The sequence below is a fragment of the Coenobita brevimanus genome, chromosome 51 (assembly GCF_032717465.1).
Source record: "Coenobita brevimanus isolate Jiangsu-jjx chromosome 51, ASM3271746v2, whole genome shotgun sequence".
In the NCBI taxonomy this organism is placed as follows: domain Eukaryota; kingdom Metazoa; phylum Arthropoda; class Malacostraca; order Decapoda; family Coenobitidae; genus Coenobita; species Coenobita brevimanus.
Genome location: NC_137004.1, coordinates 4,435,678 through 4,456,906, shown reverse-complemented (window position 1 = coordinate 4,456,906; position 21,229 = coordinate 4,435,678). Strand labels below are relative to the sequence as shown.

At 39.7% G+C, this 21,229-nt stretch overlaps 1 protein-coding gene across 1 annotated transcript in view; it reads right to left on the bottom strand.

Moving 5' to 3' along the window:
• The window catches only part of Gycalpha99B (guanylate cyclase 1 soluble subunit alpha 2), a 123,676-nt gene that overhangs the window by 52,043 nt on the left and 50,404 nt on the right, over nt 1-21,229 (bottom strand). Inside the window, exons 3-5 of the mRNA XM_080272472.1 lie at nt 16,115-16,203; nt 4,717-5,215; nt 4,401-4,512 (exon numbers count right to left, since the gene is read on the bottom strand). Of these exons, the coding sequence (XP_080128598.1) occupies nt 4,401-4,512; nt 4,717-5,215; nt 16,115-16,203 (700 nt within the window). The remainder of the gene's footprint in view (nt 1-4,400; nt 4,513-4,716; nt 5,216-16,114; nt 16,204-21,229) is intronic.

The following is a 21,229-nucleotide window of genomic DNA, read 5'->3' as shown; positions in this document are numbered from 1 at the left end:
TAATAATCTTGAGTCTGACACGTAAAAAATTAGACAGTAGAGCATAGAGCACTGGAAAACAGCAATGAATACAGGGAAATGGCTGCTTTTGCTGTTGCTGTTCTTGCGGACGTGAACCCAGTGGACCGCAGCCTGAATTAACAGTCTGCAGTCTACCATCCCCCTTTCTAGGGAGGGAGCAAGAGAGAGGGAGCTGAGGGGGAGCTGCCCGGTTATACTGGTACAGCCACGTGAAGGCGTCTCTCTCACGCTAAACGCAAAATGATAAATTAAAATAGTGTTATAATTCATGTACCAAAGAAGTCAAGAAGAGAAGGAGAGGAGGAAATGAACGAGAAGGAAGAGAGAAAAAGGAAGAAAAATGGGAAGAAGAGGAGGAGGAAGAGAGAAAAAAGAAGAGGAGGAGGAGGAGGAAGAGAGAAAAATGAAGAAAAGGAGGAAGAAGAGGAGGAGGAAGAAAGAGAAAGGAAGAAAAGGAGGAAGAAGAGGAGGAAGAAGGCAGGCGGGGAGGGATGGAGGGAGGAGAAAGAAAGATGATAGTTGGCAAAAAAAAAAAAAAAAAACATAGGAATTAGAATCTAAGAATGGGAAACAGGTCCATCCTTTCTCTTCAGTATTCCCTCCATTCTTCTCCTAATATTCTCGTCTCCCCATTTTTCTTCTCGCCTAATCTAAATAATAAGAAAAACTAGTTTAGTTAGAATATACAACATTTTTTTTTTCTACACGCGCGCTGCTCCTGGCCTTAGTTAAGTGGCTCCTGACATCTTAAGAAAGTGACCTCCTTCCTCCACATCCACTCTCTTTACCTGTCGTCTCTAATGGGGTAAAGAGTTCAGTGGTTCGGGGTCTTTTTCGCAAGGGCCCTCTTTCTTATGCACTTGATGACACAAACGCATACACACAGGAGAGAGTTCACACACAAAACGCGCCCTGACGCGCGCGCGGACACACACACACACACACACACACACACACACACACACACACACACACACACACACACACACACATCATTAACACAATAGCTATCAACATCATCATCATCATCATTAAAACCACAGTCACCTTCACCATCATTATCATCATTATCTCGATCATATTTACCAGTCACCATCATCATCACCCATCCCAACTTCGTAAATGGGATAGACAAAACAAACAGGCAAAATAAAAGCAATATACCTGGAAACACAAGCATCATCCCATCCAGGTAAACACTCAGCAAATACTTCTCTCGAAATTCTGGTTTTGAATACCGCAGAGTTTTTCATTAATTAAATCATATAAAGGTGAAGAGAGTGGTGTTAAGTGGTATTACAGTGTGCCCTCTGAGTGAGTGGTGTTATGGTATGGCGGAGAGTGGGCAGCTTGGACTGAGTGGCATAGAGTGGTATATTTTTCCTTTGGTAGATAGAGAGATAGATGCAGATTAGTAGATAGAAAGTTGGATGGATGGAGATTTGTGGCTTGACAGACTGGAGTATATATGCATACTGTATACTGACTGAGAGAGAGCGAGAGAGAGAGAGAGAGTTACAATGATGCACACAAACGATGATGATGATAATGATGATGATAATGATGATGATGATGATGATGATGATGATGTTAGTAAGGGCGAGATAACGAGGATAAACGTGATGATAGTGATGGCGATAATAATGATGATGATGATGATGATGATGATGATGATAAGTCCATTTTTATAATTCCTGTTTATAAGAGCCTACATAATGGTGGCGAAATTCCTTCATCTCTCTCTCTCTCTCTCTCTCTCTCTCTCTCTCTCTCTCTCTCTCTCTCTCTCTCTCTCTCCAGCAACTCATTAGCTGGGGTGATAGACATGTCAGGAAGGGGAGACAGGAGGGGAGGTGAAGGAAGGAAGGAAGGAAGGAAGGAAGGAAGGAAGGAAGGAGGAGGAGGAGGAGGAGGAGGAGGACATACATAGAGGAGGAATGGAAGAGGGGAGAGAGAGGAAAGGAGATAAAATAGGTAGAATGGGAGAGGAATGGGGGGAGAGAGAGAGAGAGAGAGAGAGAGAGAGAGAGAGAGAGAGAGAGAGAGAGAGAGAGAGAGGACCAAAGAACCGCAGTGAATAAATACCGAAAAAGAAAAAAAAAAAAGAGAGGAGGTGGAAAGAGAGGAAAAAGGAAAAGGAGAGAATGGAGGAGAGAAAAAGAGGAAGACGAAGGGGGGAGAGAAGTAGGAAAAAAAAAGAGTAAGAGTAAGATGTGAGAAAACAGGGAAGTAAGGAAGAGATGGAGGAGGAAAAAAAGAGGAGGAAGAGAGAAAGAAAGAGAAAGAAGGAAGGAGAGGAGGAAGAAGGCAGGTATGTAGGAATGGAGGGAAGAGAGAGAGCGAGGAGAGGTGGAAAAACAAAGAGAGGAAACTGACAGAAGATGAGGAAGAAGGAAAGGGGGAAGGAAGGTAGAAGGAAATGGGGAAGAGAGAAAGAGGGAGGGAAAGAGAGAAAGCAATGAAGGAGGAAGGAGGAAAAAGACCAGAAGGGCAGCAGACGTAAGGTGGAGAGAAGGGAAAAAAGAGGGAGAGAGAAAAAGGAAGAGGAAAAGGAGGAAAAAGAGGAATAGGAAGGTAGGCAGAGAAAAATACAGGTGAGAACAACGAGGAGGAGGAGGAAGGCATAAAAGAGAAGAGGAAGGAGGAAAAAGAGGAGGAAGAAGAGGGGAGGAAGGCGAACAGGGAGAAATGGAGGTAAAAAAAAGGAGGAGGAGGAGGAGGAGGAGGAGACCTTCCATCTGGGTATCGTGCCTAACGAGAAATTACGAGATGCGTTACTTCAGAGAGAGAGAGAGAGAGAGAGAGAGATTCACAAAGACCTTACAACACCTTCACCCCTTTAGTACAATGACTTATTTTCTTATCATTGTTCTTCCAGACGATTTTACTCATCTTAGGAGAGACCCTCGTGCTGACGGGGTTAAGGAAGGCTTCATCAAACCCCTCCGGATCGAAAAACCACTCCTTACTGCATAAAATCGTCCGTAGATGCCAGAGCAAAAGAATACATTGCACTGAATTGAAAGGCTTAATAATGTATAATAATCTATGTGAATGGACCTGTAGAGTTTTAATGATATATAATTATCAAAACTATAATCACTGTTTTCATCTGACGGAACTAGATCACTTTGAAAATTTTAATACTAAGCCGTAGTTGCGTGAAAATCATTGGCCTTTCGTTACAGGGCGGGAATGAGTCTTCTTGGTTACTACTCAAAATCTACCAAGCTTAAAAGAGGTTAAGGATTTTTGCCAGATAAGAGCAAATGTGTTAATATTTCTCTCTCTCTCTCTCTCTCTCTCTCTCTCTCCTATCCGCCAGATTGATGAAAAGTGGGAATAGAGAACGATGATGATATTTGTTTTAACCCTCTCACTGACAAGACAACTCTCGTACTCTGATCCAGCTGACACCAGACGATTTTCCTCAGCTGAGTGAGTCATAGGAGCCTGGGTGTTACATTTGTCACCATTAACTATACTCCATTCACTTTACCTTGGCCCTGATTTTCGTCCTTTTGCAACTTACTTCACGTAACTTAGTGGTAAAGGGAGACAACAGTACGGCTCTAAATCCTTTCCGTAGCACTTCTTCGTGACTACCATCATATTCTAGTGTTAGTCTATGGTTCTTACTCAGGATTCAAGATGGGAGGATGGCAATTTTAGGCCAATGAGAAGTGAGCAGCTTATAGTACTTCATGTTTGCTAACTTCAGACGGTTTTCCTAAGCTGTGGGTGAGACTTGGGAGCCTGAGAGTGTCAATACTGTCACTCCAGACGATTTTAGTCGGCTATGGGAGTCGTAGGAGCCTGGGAGAGTTAATGAGGAGAAGGAACCAAGGAAGAGATGGAAGGGTACAGTACATGAAGAAGTGTGGCCTGGATTGGGAGGGGGGAATGGAGAAGACAAAAAGGTGGCTATATATAAAGTGATATGAACTTAGGGGCAGATAGAAGAGATATATAGGCAAATACGAGTAGTTAGATGAAGGCATGACTAGATAAATAGACAGATCAATTAATAGACAGACATAAAGACACACACAGACACACGTAAGGGTACAGACAGATAGAATGATAGACAGATAGACAGCGGTGAGGAAAAAAGATACAAGCCAGATACTTACATGTTTACAATATTTATGTTGTCTGAAAAGCAGAATATACTCATGGGTTGGTAAATAGATAGACAAAATTTTCAGATAGCCAAGTGACAGACCTCCAACAAGCCTGATCCCTTTTGCGCTACGCTCATGGATTATTCATATAGATAAACAGATAGATAGATAGACAGATAGGTACGTACAAAGACAGATAGACAGACACAGACAGACACACAGAATATACGAATAACAGATAGCCATGCAACTGACCTGCAACAAGCCTGACCCCATCTGCGTTATCCTCATGGCCTTGTTGCAGACGAAGTGCCACGGGAAGGCCTTGCAGAAGCTACTGACGCCGATCTTGGAATCCCTTGCGTTGCTTGAGGCTCGAGTCATTGGCGCTGTGGGAGCCTGGCCGTTCTGTGAGGCAATTTTTATGGTATCCTCCGTCGGTGCGAGTTTGGACTCATCTTTCGATTCCTCTTCCTCCTCCTCCTCAGAACGTCCATTTTCTGCCTTGAGGGATTTGGACTCAATGAGGCTGTCTGTCCGTGGCTCCTCTTCGTACCGTGCTTGAGAGGACGAGTTAACGCACGCATGACGTCCGTTTTCTGTTGGTGCCGATCTGGTCATGAGATTCTCCGTTGCGATGGGCTTCAAGAGACATTCATCCTCGACTGTACCGTACCCACACTCCTCCATGGTGTACCTGAAGTAGTACCTGTGATTGGATTTGTTGCCGTTCGGGGTGTCGCATTTCTCGCAAGACACGACCACGGATTTATTGAAGATCTGTGCACTAACCCCTTCGATGACGCCGCCCACGAAGTACCGTATGGGTTCCCTGTTGGTGAAGAAGTGGAGGAGTATTCGGTCACCCTGGCGATTGCAGACCAAACTAGGCACGTCATTCTTGGTCTTGAGGTTCGGGTTGGTCTTGATGATGTCGCAAAGGCAGGTGAGATTGGTCAAGAAGCCCTCCAGGTTGTAACCAAGACTCTCCAAGGCTTTCCCGTAGTGCTGGCGACACTCCTTAACATACTCCCTTCCCAGCCGGCGCATGAACTCCTCCGGGCTCACTTCTGCAGGGGACAAAGGAGAGAGAGGGGGAGATATTGGGGGAGATAATTAAGGAGATAATGAGCCAGGTGATTGATTCTCAGAGACATTCTCTAACACGTTCCCTCCCTAGCTGGTGCATGAACTCCAAACGCATTTCTGCCAGAGAGAGAGAGAGAGAGAGAGAGAGAGTAATCTTATTCCCTTCACTACAATAACATCCTTATCTACCTCAAGACGACTCAACACAATAAAGGGAAGACGTTTGATGCTGAAGGGCTTATTATTTATTTCTCTATCTATCTATCTATCTATCTATCTACTCATCTGAAGCAGGTGTATCTCTAGGATCGGCCCTGTCCATCTGTCAAGCACTAATGATTTTCGGAAACGCGGTGCTTCACTCCAGCCGCGATTTTAACAATGCTCCATGTTAGAGCCCTGAAGTTCCCGCATCTATCTAACGCTGTATTTTGTTTTGCGTCCAACTCTGGGTATAGATTCAGGAGCCATTTCTCTAAGGCTTAACAGACTTCGTTTAAGTCACAGGCTTTCATACGTCACCACTTTAGCACTGATACCCACCGTCCATACTGAGTACATCTTAGGACTGTCTGCTTCGTGAATACTGTACTTACACTTATTATTATTATTACTATTATTATTATTATTATTATATATTTTTTATTACTATTATTATTTTGAGATGTTGGTGGGTACTGTGAAGGATTAGTAAAGTTTGTTTTAAAGTATCCCATATCATCAGATTTCTTGTCGCATCCGGGAATCGATCTTGCGTCCATTTAGACAGCAGACACATTGACCAAAGCATTAATTCGCCGCTAATGAGTCACACAGGTGGGGGGAGTAACATGCGACACTTAACCCTTTCAGTACGGTGATGCCTATTTTTTTTCTCCCTATCTCCAGTCAATCTTATTCAGCTTATGGGAGTTTCTCTCTCTCTCTCTCTCTCTCTCTCTCTCTCTCTCTCTCTCTCTCTCTCTCTCTCTCTCTCTCTCTCAGCTGGTGAGTTTAGGCTAGATCAGGGGTCGGCAACCTTTTGAACATGATGTGCCAATTTATAATTAATGCCAATTTTTTCGCCACTTTGCGTGTCAGGTAAGATTTTGTAACATTGTAGCGACAGTGTTAATTGATTTAGTAAGAAAGGATGTGCCCACCTCTCTCTCTCTCTCTCTCTCTCTCTCTCTCTCTCTCTCTCTTTGCATTTTCAATATTTTCTTTGTTACACTGGATCACGTTGAGTGCCTTGGTATGGCACTTCACGTGCCAAGTCTGGCAGGCGTGCCTAGGGTTGCCAACCCCTGGGCTAGATACAGGCCCGGATTCTCGTCAGCTAAGCAAGTTGCCTAACACCTCTTCCTAAGCGATTTATTCACCTTATTATACCTTACTGTTCTGTGTTACCTAAATCCGTCTAATACCAACACACTCTGCATAAATATCGTACAAAAATATATTAACCAGCCTCATCTAAAAATAAGTAGCAAAGGAAGAGGTGTTAGGGAGCTTCCTTAACCAACGGAAATGCCAGCCAGTCTTCTCCAACTCCTCGAGAATGAGAGGTCGATCTTCACTAAGAGAGCTCTCCCAAAAACTGAAAAAAAAAAAAAAAGTCTGGAAGAAAGAGAGAGAGAGAGAGAGAGAGAGAGAGATAAGGTGGCTCAGTAGCAATTATTCCCTACCACAAAAAAATTCATCAGGCAGGTTAATATTTTCGTGAATGTTTTTTTGTGCCAATAATTTCGATATAAAGAAGAAAATGAAAAAACTAATCAAAATAAAAACTTGTAACCCAGAAACAATAGTTAACACCATCATGCAGTGTGTGTGTGTGTGTGTGTGTGTGTGTGTGTGTGTGTGTGTGTGTGTGTGTGTGTGTGTGTGTGTGTGTGTGTGTGTGTTTTAATCTAACTCCTGTCTGGAAGTCTACATAGCTGAAAGAAATCATCTGGTCATAGTAATAAAACAAAGATAAAATAAAAGTGCGGGCAGACTTAAAGAGGCGCATAGCCGCATTGCTCATCTCCGTAACTCAGGCCTTTGAGCTTGTGGCAGGTCCTTCACTCACTGTACTAGACAAGGCCCCGGAATCATCCAGGTTACCACAGTTACCTCCACTAAGTTTTAAGCGCCAATTTTATCTCGCACCTGCAAAGTAAGGATAGACACCTGAGTAGTGACGCAGGCTGGCCACACCTGGATTGAACCCCGGCGCCGATGGTCCGTAGAATTTACAGGTAACGATAATAAACACCTGGGCTAACGTGGCTGTAGTAATAATCGAATACAGAATACAGTGCTGTAATTAAGCAGGTGAGAGACTTTGCATGATTAGTGACTGTAATTACACGTTCATTGTACTAGTGTTTATAAGAAAATATTTATATTACCCTTTATGAAAAAAATATAGAAAGAGGAGGGTAGAAAGAAAAAAAGAAACCCAAGGCTGAGAATTTGTTAATCCATGTTATTTCAGAAGGCAAGTTGGACAAAAAATGAAGTCAAATTCAAGATCCGTTCATATCGAGAAGCCATTGTATTTTTAAAAAATGGTGATCATACGCACAGGAAGAGATAAATTTGCGTTACTGTTTATGAAATTAGTTATTCTTTATAATTACTGTTTTTGTTATCCTTGTGGTTGTTACTGTACAGTATTTGTTATTTCCTTTCATACGTCTTCCTGTTAAAAATTAATTTCTGTTACAGTTCTTGTCCTTCCCGTTACAGTTTTTGCGTTAGTCGCGTTACTGCTTCTGTTATCCATCTATCTATTGCCAAACGCCTTAATTCCGTAAGGGGAGGTCACAAACAAATCGCCTCCATCTAATTTATCCTATTAGCGTTACTCTTTCCCATATACTCGTTACTGTGTTACTTGGGTTACCGGTCCTGTTATGCCTGTTTCTGGTGTCTGCTACCTGAGTTACTGTTTCTGTTGTGGCCGCTACTGTTTTATACATTACTGTTAAATACATTACTGTTTATATATAGTCCATTATTATCTTCGTTCTGTTTGTAAAAAAAAAAAATATTATTTGTGTTTAGATTTCAGTTATTAATGTAGGAACTTCTGTTGTTAGCATTATTTCCGTTGCAGTTCATGTTATATTCGTTACTGTTATTGCGTTACTTCAGTTACTGCCTGCGTTACGCCTGTTACTAGTATTGAATTACTTGCGTTACTGTGTTAATTGTTACGTGTTATGTGTCTGTTAATGATATCGAATTATTTGCCTTACTGTTATTCTGTTATTTCTGTTACTCTTCGTGTTATGCCTCCTACTGCTATCATGTTATTTGCCTAAGATAACAAAAGTGAAGAACTAAAAAGAACAAATAACTTACTGGTGTTCCCCATCTGTGCTTTGACCCGCTCTGAAAAATGACATGAGATGGATGAAAAAGTAAACAGAATCGATACTGCTCTGTGTGTGTGTGTGTGTGTGTGTGTGTGTGTGTGTGTGTGTGTGTGTGTGTGTGTGTGTGTGTGTGTGTGTGTGTGTGTGTGTGTGTGTCCTCGGTCTGTATGTATGTGTGCGTGTGTTCTTTTGTGTATGTGTCCATGTAAGTTACCATGTACAGAATGCATATTTACTCGAATATATAAAATTCATGTTTGCCTAGTGATAAATAAAATGAGCACTAAAAATCGTATCTATGGATGTAATTGACTCGTTTTGTATTCATATTTTTTCCCCTATACGTGTAAACTTTGACTGATAGATTTATTTCTTTAGGACTGAAATGCCTAACTGTTTTGGTGACTTGCACTAAAGCGTATGTTTGTGTTTGTATTATCTGTTTCTGTTTATTTGTGCTTGTTGTGTTTGTAACAGTGTTTGCAACCCACGGATCATGTCAACGTGAACCCAGTGGACTGCAGGGTGAGGCTGTTCCCCTTCCCTGCAGTCCACTATCCTCCTTTTGGGGGATAGGGAGGGAGTTGTGGGACGTTTGTATGACCCGGCAGTGGGGCAACGCGGTTAAAATCTGCCACCACGTGAAGGCGTCCTCTACAGCACTCATAAAATGTGTTTGTGTTCACTGTGTGCAGGTAAAATCTGTACTTAGTAGAAATTCCATGTGTTTTTGTTTATATATTAAAGGAAAAAACTTGTAAAATTAAATCAGACAACATAAATATCCGGCCACTGAATAAATGAAATAAATACAGATAAAAAAAATAATTAAAAGTACTACAAAATTATACGGAATAACTGAGAACAAAAATTGGCTGTTGTCCTTGATGTCAAAGTAAAAATGAAGATAAAACAAATGAAAAGTGGGAATTAGGTTTGTGATGCTAACACTTAAGGGGTCGGAGTGGAGAAAGCTGGGGGGGAATGGTAGGCTTTTATTTAGCAGTAGCCTATCTTGGACTGATGATGATGATGATGATCTTTATGATAGTGATGATGATGATGATGATTGTAATAATGATGATGGTGACGATGATGATACTAATAACAACAGTGATGATAAGAATGATAATGATCGTGATGATAGTGATGATGACGATAGCAAAAACGATGATGACGATGATGATGATGATGATGATGATGATGAGAGAGGGGGTTAATGGAGGCCACATCTAACACCTGTAATTAGAAGTATCTGCCTTAAGCTCAGTAAAATCGCACGGTAGCAGCAATAATAAATAAATTAAGAAAATAATTAAAACAGACTATACCTTTCTGAAACAGTTCACTACTAGGACTCGAGGCTGAATATAAGCGAGTTGATATTAATAGGAATCGAAGTTCAAAATAGCCAACTTCATAGCAATAGGAAATGAAGGGATGGTGTGGAGAGATGTATGACAGAGGGAGGGGTGTGTGTTGGGGGTTGGGCGGCCAAATGGAGAAAGTCAGAGCAATTTGGAGGACACTTGTTTGACGCCACCCCTTTAGGGATTACGGCGTCTGGCTATAGACAGAAAGAAACAGACAGACAAGCAGGTAGACAGATGGACAGAGAGATAGACAGACATATAGACAGAAAGACAGAAGGTCATGGTTGCCGAATATGTATTAACAGAAATTGAGAGTCAGTGGAGCAAAGTTTAATATAGGAACAGAAGGTAAATATAGAAGTGTTTAATATAGAAATACTTAACATAGCAGAGTTCCCCCTATCTCCCTCTCATAAAGGAAGCCGTAGAGTTAGATGGCATTATATACTTAACTCAAAGGAAATTGTTATCTAAGGCTTCACGTGGAGCGATCAATAATCTCACCTGTATTACGTCACCTGCAAAAATGATTACAGGTGTGAATATGATAAGAGATAAGCCAGGTGTGAAAGTGATAACAAAGGTGAATACAATAACAGGTAATTCCCTTCTGATATTATTATTCCTTTTTAGTATATATCTTTTTATAAATATACTCCCAGTCAATCACATTCAGTACACAAGATAGAAAGATGGTAATTTTAGTCCATGTTAGAGTGAAAAGCGTATTACATATTTTTTCTCCTATCATACTCAGCATAAATGATGGAAAGATGGCAATTTTAGGCCAAGTCAGAGTGAGAAAGAATGTAATGCTTGTATTCCAGGAGTTATTATTATACATAGCATTATGAGACATATATAAAGACATTCTCCATTTTCTCAAACCAATTTTAAAGATGATAAAACGAATGAACACAATATCAGCTTAATTTGTGGCCAATTTTTCTCTTCCTTTTATAAGAATTAACTCGTTTAGACTGTTTGTCAGAATTTGTAAGTTTATTTCCTTTATTTTTAGCTTGTCTTAGTCACTTGTCGCTGTAATTAACGAAGACCAAACTTTACCACGATAGTTCCAAGTCTCTCAAGATGATTAGAATTCCCTAGAGACGAAAAAAAAAAAAAGGAATATATAATCCAACGTAAACTAAAAGCTACATACGGCAAAAATGTTAATACGCCAAAAATTTATAAAAAGAGTAAATACGTCAATAATAAAGAATAAAATAAAATAAAATGTAACTCGTCAATAAAAAAAATGAAATACAAAAAAATTTAAATATCTCAAAATGTAAAATAAAATGAAATACGTTAAAAAAAATGAATTATAACGTAAATACGTCACTGGACTGATAGGTCTAACGTCATCCATTCATCCATCCATCCATCCATTACTCCGTCCATCCATCCATCCATTACTTCGTCCATCCATCTATCCATTACTCCGTCCATCCATCCATCCAACCATCCATCCATCCATCCATCCATTCATCCATCCATCTATTACTCCGTCTATCCAACCAACCATCCATCCATCCATTACTCCGTCCATCCATCCATCCAACCATTCATCCACTCATCCATCCATCCATTACTCCGTCCATCCATCCATCCATCCATCCATTACTCCGTCCATCCATCCATTCATCCATCCATCCAACCATCCATCCAATCATCCATCCATCCATCCATTCATCCATCCATCCATTACTCCGTCCATCCATTCATCCATCCATCCATTACTCCGTCCATCCATTCATCCATCCATCCATTAATCCGTCCATCCATCCATTCATTACTCTGTCCATCCATCCATCCATCCAATCATCCATCCATCCATTCATCCATCCATCCAACCATGCATCCAATCATCCATCCATCCATCCATTCATCCATCCATCCATCCATCCATCCATTACTCCGTCCATCCATTCATCCATCCATCCATTACTCCGTCCATCCATCCATCCATTACTCCGTCCATCCACCATCCATCCATTCATCCATCCATCCATTCATCCATCCATCCAACCATCCATCCAATCATCCATCCATCCATCCATTCATCCATCCATTACTCCGTCCATCCATCCATCCATCCATCACCCAATCCAGTTATGCCCTATCAAGAGAAGCGTAAGGACCCTGGGTTAGGCTACTCAGTCCAGGCAGGTAAGATAAGTGTGATCACCTGTCATTCTTTGGCTCGTATTCTCGTCGGTTAAGGAAGTTCCCTAACACCTCTTCCTTAGCGATTTATTTTTGGATATGGTTGGTTAATATCCTTTTCTACGTTGCTTATGTACAGAATGGCGATATTGGAAGGATTTATGTAACGCAGATGAGGGCGGGGATGTGCAATAGACAATATAAATCACTTAGGAAAAGGTGTCAGGGAGCTTCATGATGTCAGCAATGAACTCCAGCCACCCACGTTCGCCCCTGAGTCTCTTCCGGTTGGAGCGCCATAATTTGTTTCTGTCTCTGTCATTTTTTCCGTCTGTCTGCCCTCCCTCCCTCCCTCCCTCTCTCTCTTTCTCTCTCTCCCTCTCTCATACCAAGATTAAAGAAGAGAAAATACCGAATAAAACTCTACGAAATTTGTCGTAATAACTGAGGACCATAAGAGGAACAGATGATTTAATTTCTGGGTTAAAAAAAGTGGTAGTTTATAGGTCAAGATCCGAATTAGTTCAGTTTCTATTTTATTTTAACCAAACTTGGTGGGTGGGTTGAGGGGAAGGAAAGGGTGAAGTGATTAAAATTTGAACACAATTGGTCCATGGTTCGGCCTCTCTCTCTCTCTCTCTCTCTCTCTCTCTCTCTCTCTGCTTACCTCTGCTCAGATTTATTTCGATCTGGATGAGACTTGGTGGACGGATTTAAGGTTAGCTGAGGATTTTTTTTTTTTTTAAATAGGTCAAAGGTGAAAGTCATAAGGTGAGGTAAACTTTAAAATTCTCAATCCTATTTGAACCGAGCTTGGTGGATGGGTTAAGGGTCAGGAAAGGATTAAATAAGTCGATTTTTAGAGTGTCCCTCTCCACAGTCAGTGCGCACCATCTCTCCACTCTTTCTCTTCATCTCTCCACCCATTATCTCCCTCTCTCCACCCATTCTCTCCCTCTCTCCACCCATTCTCTCCATCTCTCCACCCATTCTCTTCATCTCTCCACCCATTCTCTCCCTCCCTCCACCCATTCTCTCCATCTCTTTACCCATTCTCTCCCTCTCTCCACCCATTCTCTCCACCTCTTCACCCATTCTCTTCATCTCTCCACCCATTCTCTCCATCTCTCCACCCATTTAAGCACACTACTCAACAGATTCTCGAAGCAATTCTCTCCATCTCTCCACCCATTTACGCACATTACTCAAGTGATTCTCGAAGCACTGTGACGAATCATGCTCTACACAATGATTCAGAGACAGGGAAGGTGCTCCAGTTCATCACGTTTACACGATTATTTCCAGTACTTTCTCATCATCGCGTCCAGACCCACAGGTGCCCACTGACTGTATGGACGGGCATTTAGATCGATTTTACGGCGAAGGTGTTGCTTTCTTTGAGTTATTATTATTATTATTATTATTATTATTATTATTATTACCATTTTCATTTTTATTATTATTATTATTATTATTATTATTATTATTACTGTTATCATTATTATTATTAGCAATGTCCTCATGCATAAACTTAGAATTTTATTATACCTAAGACCCCAAAGGTAATTATATATGGCCTCAAGGTAAGGGGGATAAGTCATTTCATCTCTGCATTACGTCACTTCCAATACTTTTATACAATGACAAGTGGTGTAGTGGTTAGAAGGACCCAATCGGAGACGACCAGGCATATTATCGAGTTTCTGTGTGTGTGAGGTGGTTTTGAAAGAGAGAGAGAGAGAGAGAGAGACTGGCTCTTAGAGTTTACGAAGATTTTATATACAAGGAATTAAAGAATAGAGGAATTTGTTGTCAATGTTTTCCTCTCATGATCTATATCGTCATCATCATCATCATCATCACCCTCTCCCTCATCCTCTCGGCCTCATCCACCTCCTTCTCCTCTGCCTTCTCATCATCATCATCATCATCACTGCCATCATCATCATCATTAACACTGTCATCAATAGGAAACACCATAATCTGTTTCCATTGTGTTCGTCTGGTAATTTGCATAATTTTTCTTGCCTTTCCTCTTCTATCATCACCACATCATCATCATCATCATCAACTTCCTCTTCTTCCTCTTCATCATTATCATCATCATCATGTCATCATAATATCAACAGCATCCTCATCGTCAACTTCCTCTTCATCATCATAACATAATCAACATCATCCTCATCATCAACTTTCTCTTCCTCCTCTTCTTCATTATCATCATCATCATCATCATATCATCCTCATCATCAACTTCCTCCTCCTCCTCTTCTTCATTATCATCATCATCATAATATCATGAACATCATCCTCATCATCAACTTCCTCCTCCTCCTATTCTTCATTATCATCATCATCATCATCATCATCATCATATCATCCTCATTCTCATCAACTTCCTCTTCCTCCTCTTCTTCATTATCATCATCATCATCATATCATCCTCATCCTCATCATCAACTTCCTCCTCCTCCTCTTCTTCATTATCATCATCATCATCATATCATCCTCATCCTCATCATCAGCTTCCTCCTCTTCTTAATTATCGTCATCATCATCATCATCATCATCATCATTGACCCATTGTTATAAATCTGACACAGTAATATGCAGAAACAAGAATGTGGAAAAGAAAAACTCAGACAAACACAATTTTCAACTATTTCACCTCCCACTGCTGTCCCTTCACTATGGCGAGGCTTTTTCTGTACTTAATTCCTGCTATCTCCAGACGATTTTCTTCAGCTCAGGAATGGCCTCCCGTACTGAAGAAGTTAATGAAGGCAAGATCTTAAACACCCAGATCGAAAAGTCTCCCTCTGCTCTTTAGATCTAGGTTCATGAAATCTACAGCTAAATAAAAAAGGAAAAAATCTCCCCAACAGCAAATGAACCGTCTGGAGGGAGCAATAACTAACTAACTAATAAACTAACTAACTAACTAAATAAATAAATAAATATAAAGCAAAAAAAATATCTCAATGGATGGAAGGGGTTACTGTGACTCTCTCAACGTCACAAAAACAAAAAAAAACAAAAATACAAAAACAAAAAACTTCGAAGAACATCTATTTTTTTGCCAAGTTTTCATACGAACTGTAGCGCCATTATTTTTTTTTTTCCTGAGGCTATAAATTGTGTAAAGTGGGGTTCGTTCAAATAAATGGGCTATATTAGTGAAGGAATTACAAACACATTAATTTTATTGCCGGGAAAATGTGCTACCAGGTCGGTCAAATCAAAAGTTTTATTTTTTATTGAATTTGAGTGAGGATGTAACTAGATGCCCTTTGACGGGATGAGATGAGAGAGAGAGAGAGAGAGAGAGAGAGAGAGAGAGAGAGAGAGAGAGAGAGAGAGAGATTTACTCCTGTCTAGGTGGTCTGGCTTTAATATTAATGATAATACTTACTCTTTAATTACGAAAAAATCAAAATAGGAGAGAGAGAGAGAGAGAGAGAGTACTGCCGAATGTGGCGCTGTGGTGATGAAATATGATGGTATTTAATAATGAATGATGATGAACAGCTAAGTGTGGTGATGTTATATGGAACTAAGAACAATATAATGACGTTATGACCAAGTGTGATGAGTGTAGTGATGAATAACAGAATCCCACGGCCGAGATGTGTGATGAATAATAATAAATAACACTTGATGAATGTATGATATTTGCGTGGTGATGAGTGATGACGAAAAGCAATATATAGGACTATGATGCTGCTGTGGTGATGATTATTGAGCCTTGAAATGAGTGTGGTGATGAGTAATGATGAAGGATAACTAACTGATCTCTGAGTGTAGTATGAAGGTGATGAGTAAACTTGGATAATAATGAGTACAAGGAGGTGCGATGTAAATGTGGTGATGAAGTGATGAAAAATGAAGAATAATGTATGTAGTTATGAGACGTGATGATGAATATACTACTACTACTACTACTACTACTACTACTACTACTGCTGCTACTAGTACTACTACTACTTACCTAACTGTGTGATGAGCGTTGATAGCAGGTCGTCCAGGTGCCAGTCATCCCACTCTCTCACACTCTCTGCCACGATGCTCAGCTTGCGTCTGTCATCACAAATATACTCATCACTAACATGCTCATCACTACAACACAGGTAAATTCATCACAGCTATATTCATCACTAGAGAAAAGATAAATTCCTCATAAAAATAATCGTAACTCTAATATAACACATATTTATCGCAGTAACTATCGTGTTCATTTTGTTCCTTGCTTTCTTTCCACTACACAGCACATTATTTCATCACCTGTACACTCATAAATATAAAACATATAAATTTATCAAAACCTTGTATGTACTCTTCACTATCAGACATCATACTTCATCACAAATATACCCCATACTATAACGCATATAACTTAAAACATTAAGAGAAGTTAACTCACTGTAACTTACTATACCAATAACTTTCCTTTACTTGATGTTTGTACACCTGTATATTTACCTTTTTGCTCTAATGAATGACCCCAGGTGACCTTTACGTGAATCAGTCTCTGCATCTGAGTACCTGCGTATGAAGATGTGTTTTCCCTTTGCACCTATTTAAACTGAATTTCTCTGTATATTGATCACTACGGCTAAGTTGGGGGTGGCTTGTTCAATCTGTGTTCAAAGCCTTTTTCACCCTTTTTCTTTTTTTATTTACCTAGATTAACACACCTTAATATTTATTCTCGTCTATACCTCTGAGTTTTCATCTGGCTATAAGTGTGTTCATATTACAAATCCACTTAAATTTATCTACAATTGCCTAACTATTTTGATGGTAATAATTTCTTCTAAATCTAAGAGGAGTTGTTTTAGATGTGTACTGTTTTATTCTCTCAGTTTTCATCGTGGGCTGTCTGTGTCTGTCAGTCTAATTTTGCTTCCTGTTTGTCTATCAACCTACTTATCTATCTATCCACTTACGAGTACTGTATTTGAATGTATATCTATCTATCAGTCCATACATCTATTTGTCAGGGCATCCATTACTTGATCGATTCATCCACCCATTTATCTGTTTACGTCTGCATATATCTTTCCATCTATCTATGAATCTATCTGTCTTTCATTACCTCCGCTAAGGTAATGTTTTACCCCGCGCTGGTTTGTTTTCTGTCTCTGTTTGACTGTCTGTCTGTCTGTCTGTTTGCAGGATTACTCAAAAAGTTATGAACGGATTTTGATGAAATATTGTGGATGGGTGAGCCATGGGCCAAAGTACAAATGATTAAATTTTGGGTCTAATACGGATCCGGAACCGGAGTATCCTGCACAGTATCTCCAAATATTCTCAATGAATGTCAATGGAATTTTGTGGAAAGGTGCGCCATGAACCAAGAAAGAATTGATTAAATTTGGGGGCAGATCCGGTATCCACAGATCCTGATCGTGATCCTTTTTAATGGCAATAGCACTGTCAGAGGTCTGTGCTTTCTGAGCGCTTTCTAGTTAAATCATGTATCAATCTATCTGAGCTTTTACCTGTTTCCCCATCACTAAAACCTTCAATATTTATCACAATTAAATCTCTGAATATCCAACGTGATGTCTAAATTTACCTTCACTTTTACAGGCAATTTTACATCAATTTCCAAAACAAACATGTTACTGAATCATTTTTCTGTTGCATATTTATTTGCTGTAACATAAATATTTCGAGCGAACGGAAAGTGAAAGCCTAACCATGACAGCGCTGTGAGTGCTGGTTATTATTATTATCATTATTATTATTATTATTATTATTATTATTATTGTCATTATACATCTTGAGGAAGGGGAAGGCTGCTTAGAAAATCCCTCTCTCGTCTCCTCGTCAGACATAGCATGGAACTAATATTACATATCTTTTGGCATATCCTTCCAAAAATTAACTTGATTTTTGAGAGACCCCAGTCAAAATTATACGATTTTTCAGAGTCCCCAGTCAAACCTTTAAGATTTTTGAGTCCCCAGTCAAAATTTTAAGATTTTTGAGTCCCCAGTCAAAATTATACGATTTTTGAGTCCCCAATCAAAATTTTAAGATTTTTGAGTCTCCAGTCAAAATTATACGATTTTTGAAAGAGTCCCCAGTCAAAATTATACGATTTTTAAAAGAGTCCCAGGTCAGAATAATATTAAAGTTTATTATTTTAGCAGATCAGTTGCATTACTAACTACTTAAATCTGGATGTTATCTTTTTAAATATTACTGGTGCCAGATTATTTTCCTTAATTTAAGTAAAGACCATCATACTACAGGGGTTTACTGGGACTATAACTAACCTCCTCGTGTTCAAAAATAAATAAATAAATAAATAAATAAATAAATGAGCAGACTTGAAATCTATTTTAAGGTAAATAAAATCGTCAAAAAATAATAAAATACGTAAAATAAATATATCAAGCTGAATAAAATCGTCAAAAATATTTAAAAAAAAAAAATCTACCTTAAAGTGATGAAAATCGCAAAAAATAAGAAAAAAATCTATCTTAATTTGAATAAAATCGTCAAAAAACATATGAAATATAAATTTCTTTTACACTGAATAAAATCGTAAAAAATAAGAAAAAAATCTATCTTAAGTTGAATAAAATCGCAAAAAATATGAAAAATAAAAATCTATCTTAAGCTGCATAAAATCGTCAAAGAAATAAATGAGGGAAATAAAAATCTATCAACCTGAAAAAAAATTGTCAAAAAAACAATCTGATGGCAAATTTAATCGTGAAAAAAATGACAATATAATAAAAAAAAAAAAAAAAACTTCCCAGGGCTGTTACTTAGCCCCTTAACTCCAGTGACGCATTTTCCAGTTTTTTCTCCCTGCCTCCAGACTATTTTATTCATTTCTGGGGAGATCTTCTTTTAGAACTGGAGAGTTTAAATTTATTCTGAACCAATTTCTTTAACATCAGACTTGGATATAGTGGGTGAATCTAATGGGTTAGTGAAAGTGAAATTATAATGAAAAAATTCGTCTCCTAGTTCCGTGGATCAAATGATTTTTTTTTTCGATAGGGTTTCTGCTAAATGAAAATCTTATCTCTGTTTTTGTCTCCGTCTATCTGTGTTTCTGCCTGTCTGTCTCTCATTGTGTGTGTGTGTGTGTGTGTGTGTGTGTGTGTGTGTGTGTGTGTGTGAGATGAAGCCTTTGTAATCCTATTTTTGCCACGGCCCAAACCCATTTATTCACTTTAAGCAACCATTCTCATGGTAAATCTCCTGAGAGTAATCCCCAACAGAAAAAAAAATCCGCCTTAATCCCATTTTTACGATGACATATTCTTACAACCACCCAGCGATTTTATTCCGCTCAGAAATAATACCTAGAAATAATGGATTAATGAAGGTAATATCAAACTCTTATAGCTCTAAAAGTCTTCTAAGGTGAGTAAAATTATCTAGGTTCGGTGAGGACATAAGACGTCCTCGGAATGAAGAGGTATTTATCTACACATGTAACCATTCTGATCCCTTTATATCCCTATTTGCATCTACACACACACACACACACACACACACACACACACACACACACACACACACACACACACACACACACCTTTGTATACTGAGACTCCCGTTCATTAACCCATTCACATCCTTTACTCTATTGATCTACACACACATTCATCACAGTCCAGTGCATGTCTTCCTTTCATCTAAACAGTGATTCAGAGTCTGTTTGCCCGCTGTCTAAGGTCACGGGCTTTAAGCTGTGTGTTGAATATTTGCCTTATGGTCAAGAGGAGCGCCATGAACACCTGTGCATGATCATAAAGGTAAAACTAATTAGCTGATACTACATGCGCTGCTCTCGGTGGGTTAGGGGAAGGGAACCTCTCCTGAATGGTAATCCTGACCTGGCATCCAAATATTCACAGCTTTTCAAGATAAGTGGGTTTACTAGTGGGCGCAGTGTGTTGGTGGGTTAGACATGGGATGATGGTGGGCTCAGGAGGTGGGTAAGGACAGGTTAAGATTGGCGCATTGTCCACCCAAGATGCTACATAACTTTTCGATTTTGTATGTCTATGTATCTATCTATCTATCTATCTGTCTATCTATCTATTACCCTTCTCCAGCAGTCCACCACCCACTTTCAGATGACAGGGAGGGGGTTGAAGAATGTTCGTATTACTGGGCAGGGGAGCCACCAGGAAATATCAGTGCCACCACGGGAAGGCGACCCTCTCCTGCACCCAGACAGCACTGACAGTAAATATTAATCCCGGAAAATCTATAATGTTTGCCCCCGTCCCCATGTGTGGCAATATATGTTTTCACAGGTCAATGCTCTCTCCCTCGCGTGTCCCCATCAATCTCGCGGCTTTTATAACAGTTTTGCACCACACCCTCTGCCAGTGTGCGGCTCTGGTTCCCCTGCTGGCTCACTTGACTCTCTGGCTCACTTCCTTTCTCACTCGCTCACTTGGTTACATATCCTCTCATGTATTTTGTCTCTCTCCTTATCTGTGTTACTTTTTATCCTTGTCTCTCTGTCTCTGTGAGTTCTTCTGCTCTTATGTCTCTCTTCCTCTGTCTGCAAAGCTGCCAGTGTTTATATACTGATTCTCTCTCTCTCTCTCTCTCTCTCTCTCTCTCACGCACACACACACACACACACACACACACACACACACACACACACACACACACACACACACACACACACACACACACAATCTCTCCATCCATCTCCCTCTCCCTGCACCATCATATCACTCTCAATTACGCCTCTCCCCTTTCTATCAATATTTTCACTCCCTCTTCCCTTCCTCTCCTGCCAACTATAATTCTAAATCTGGACCTAATCTATCCATGTGTTACGCCCGCGGTGGGTGGTAAAATAACTCTTGCCTTCCTGTATTCATGGCTAATATCCCAAGCGACACAGAAGACTCGTAGTATCTCTTCCTAACCGATTTATTCTGGATACTATACCTTATTGTCCCTTTCTTTTTTAATGGTGCCATCCATGTAGATAGTAAAAAGATACACTCGTGGATGGTATGAAAAAAGACTGTAAGGTGTAATACGCGTAATAATAATAATAATAATAGTAACACCAACAATCGCTAATGAAAGGATGTTACGA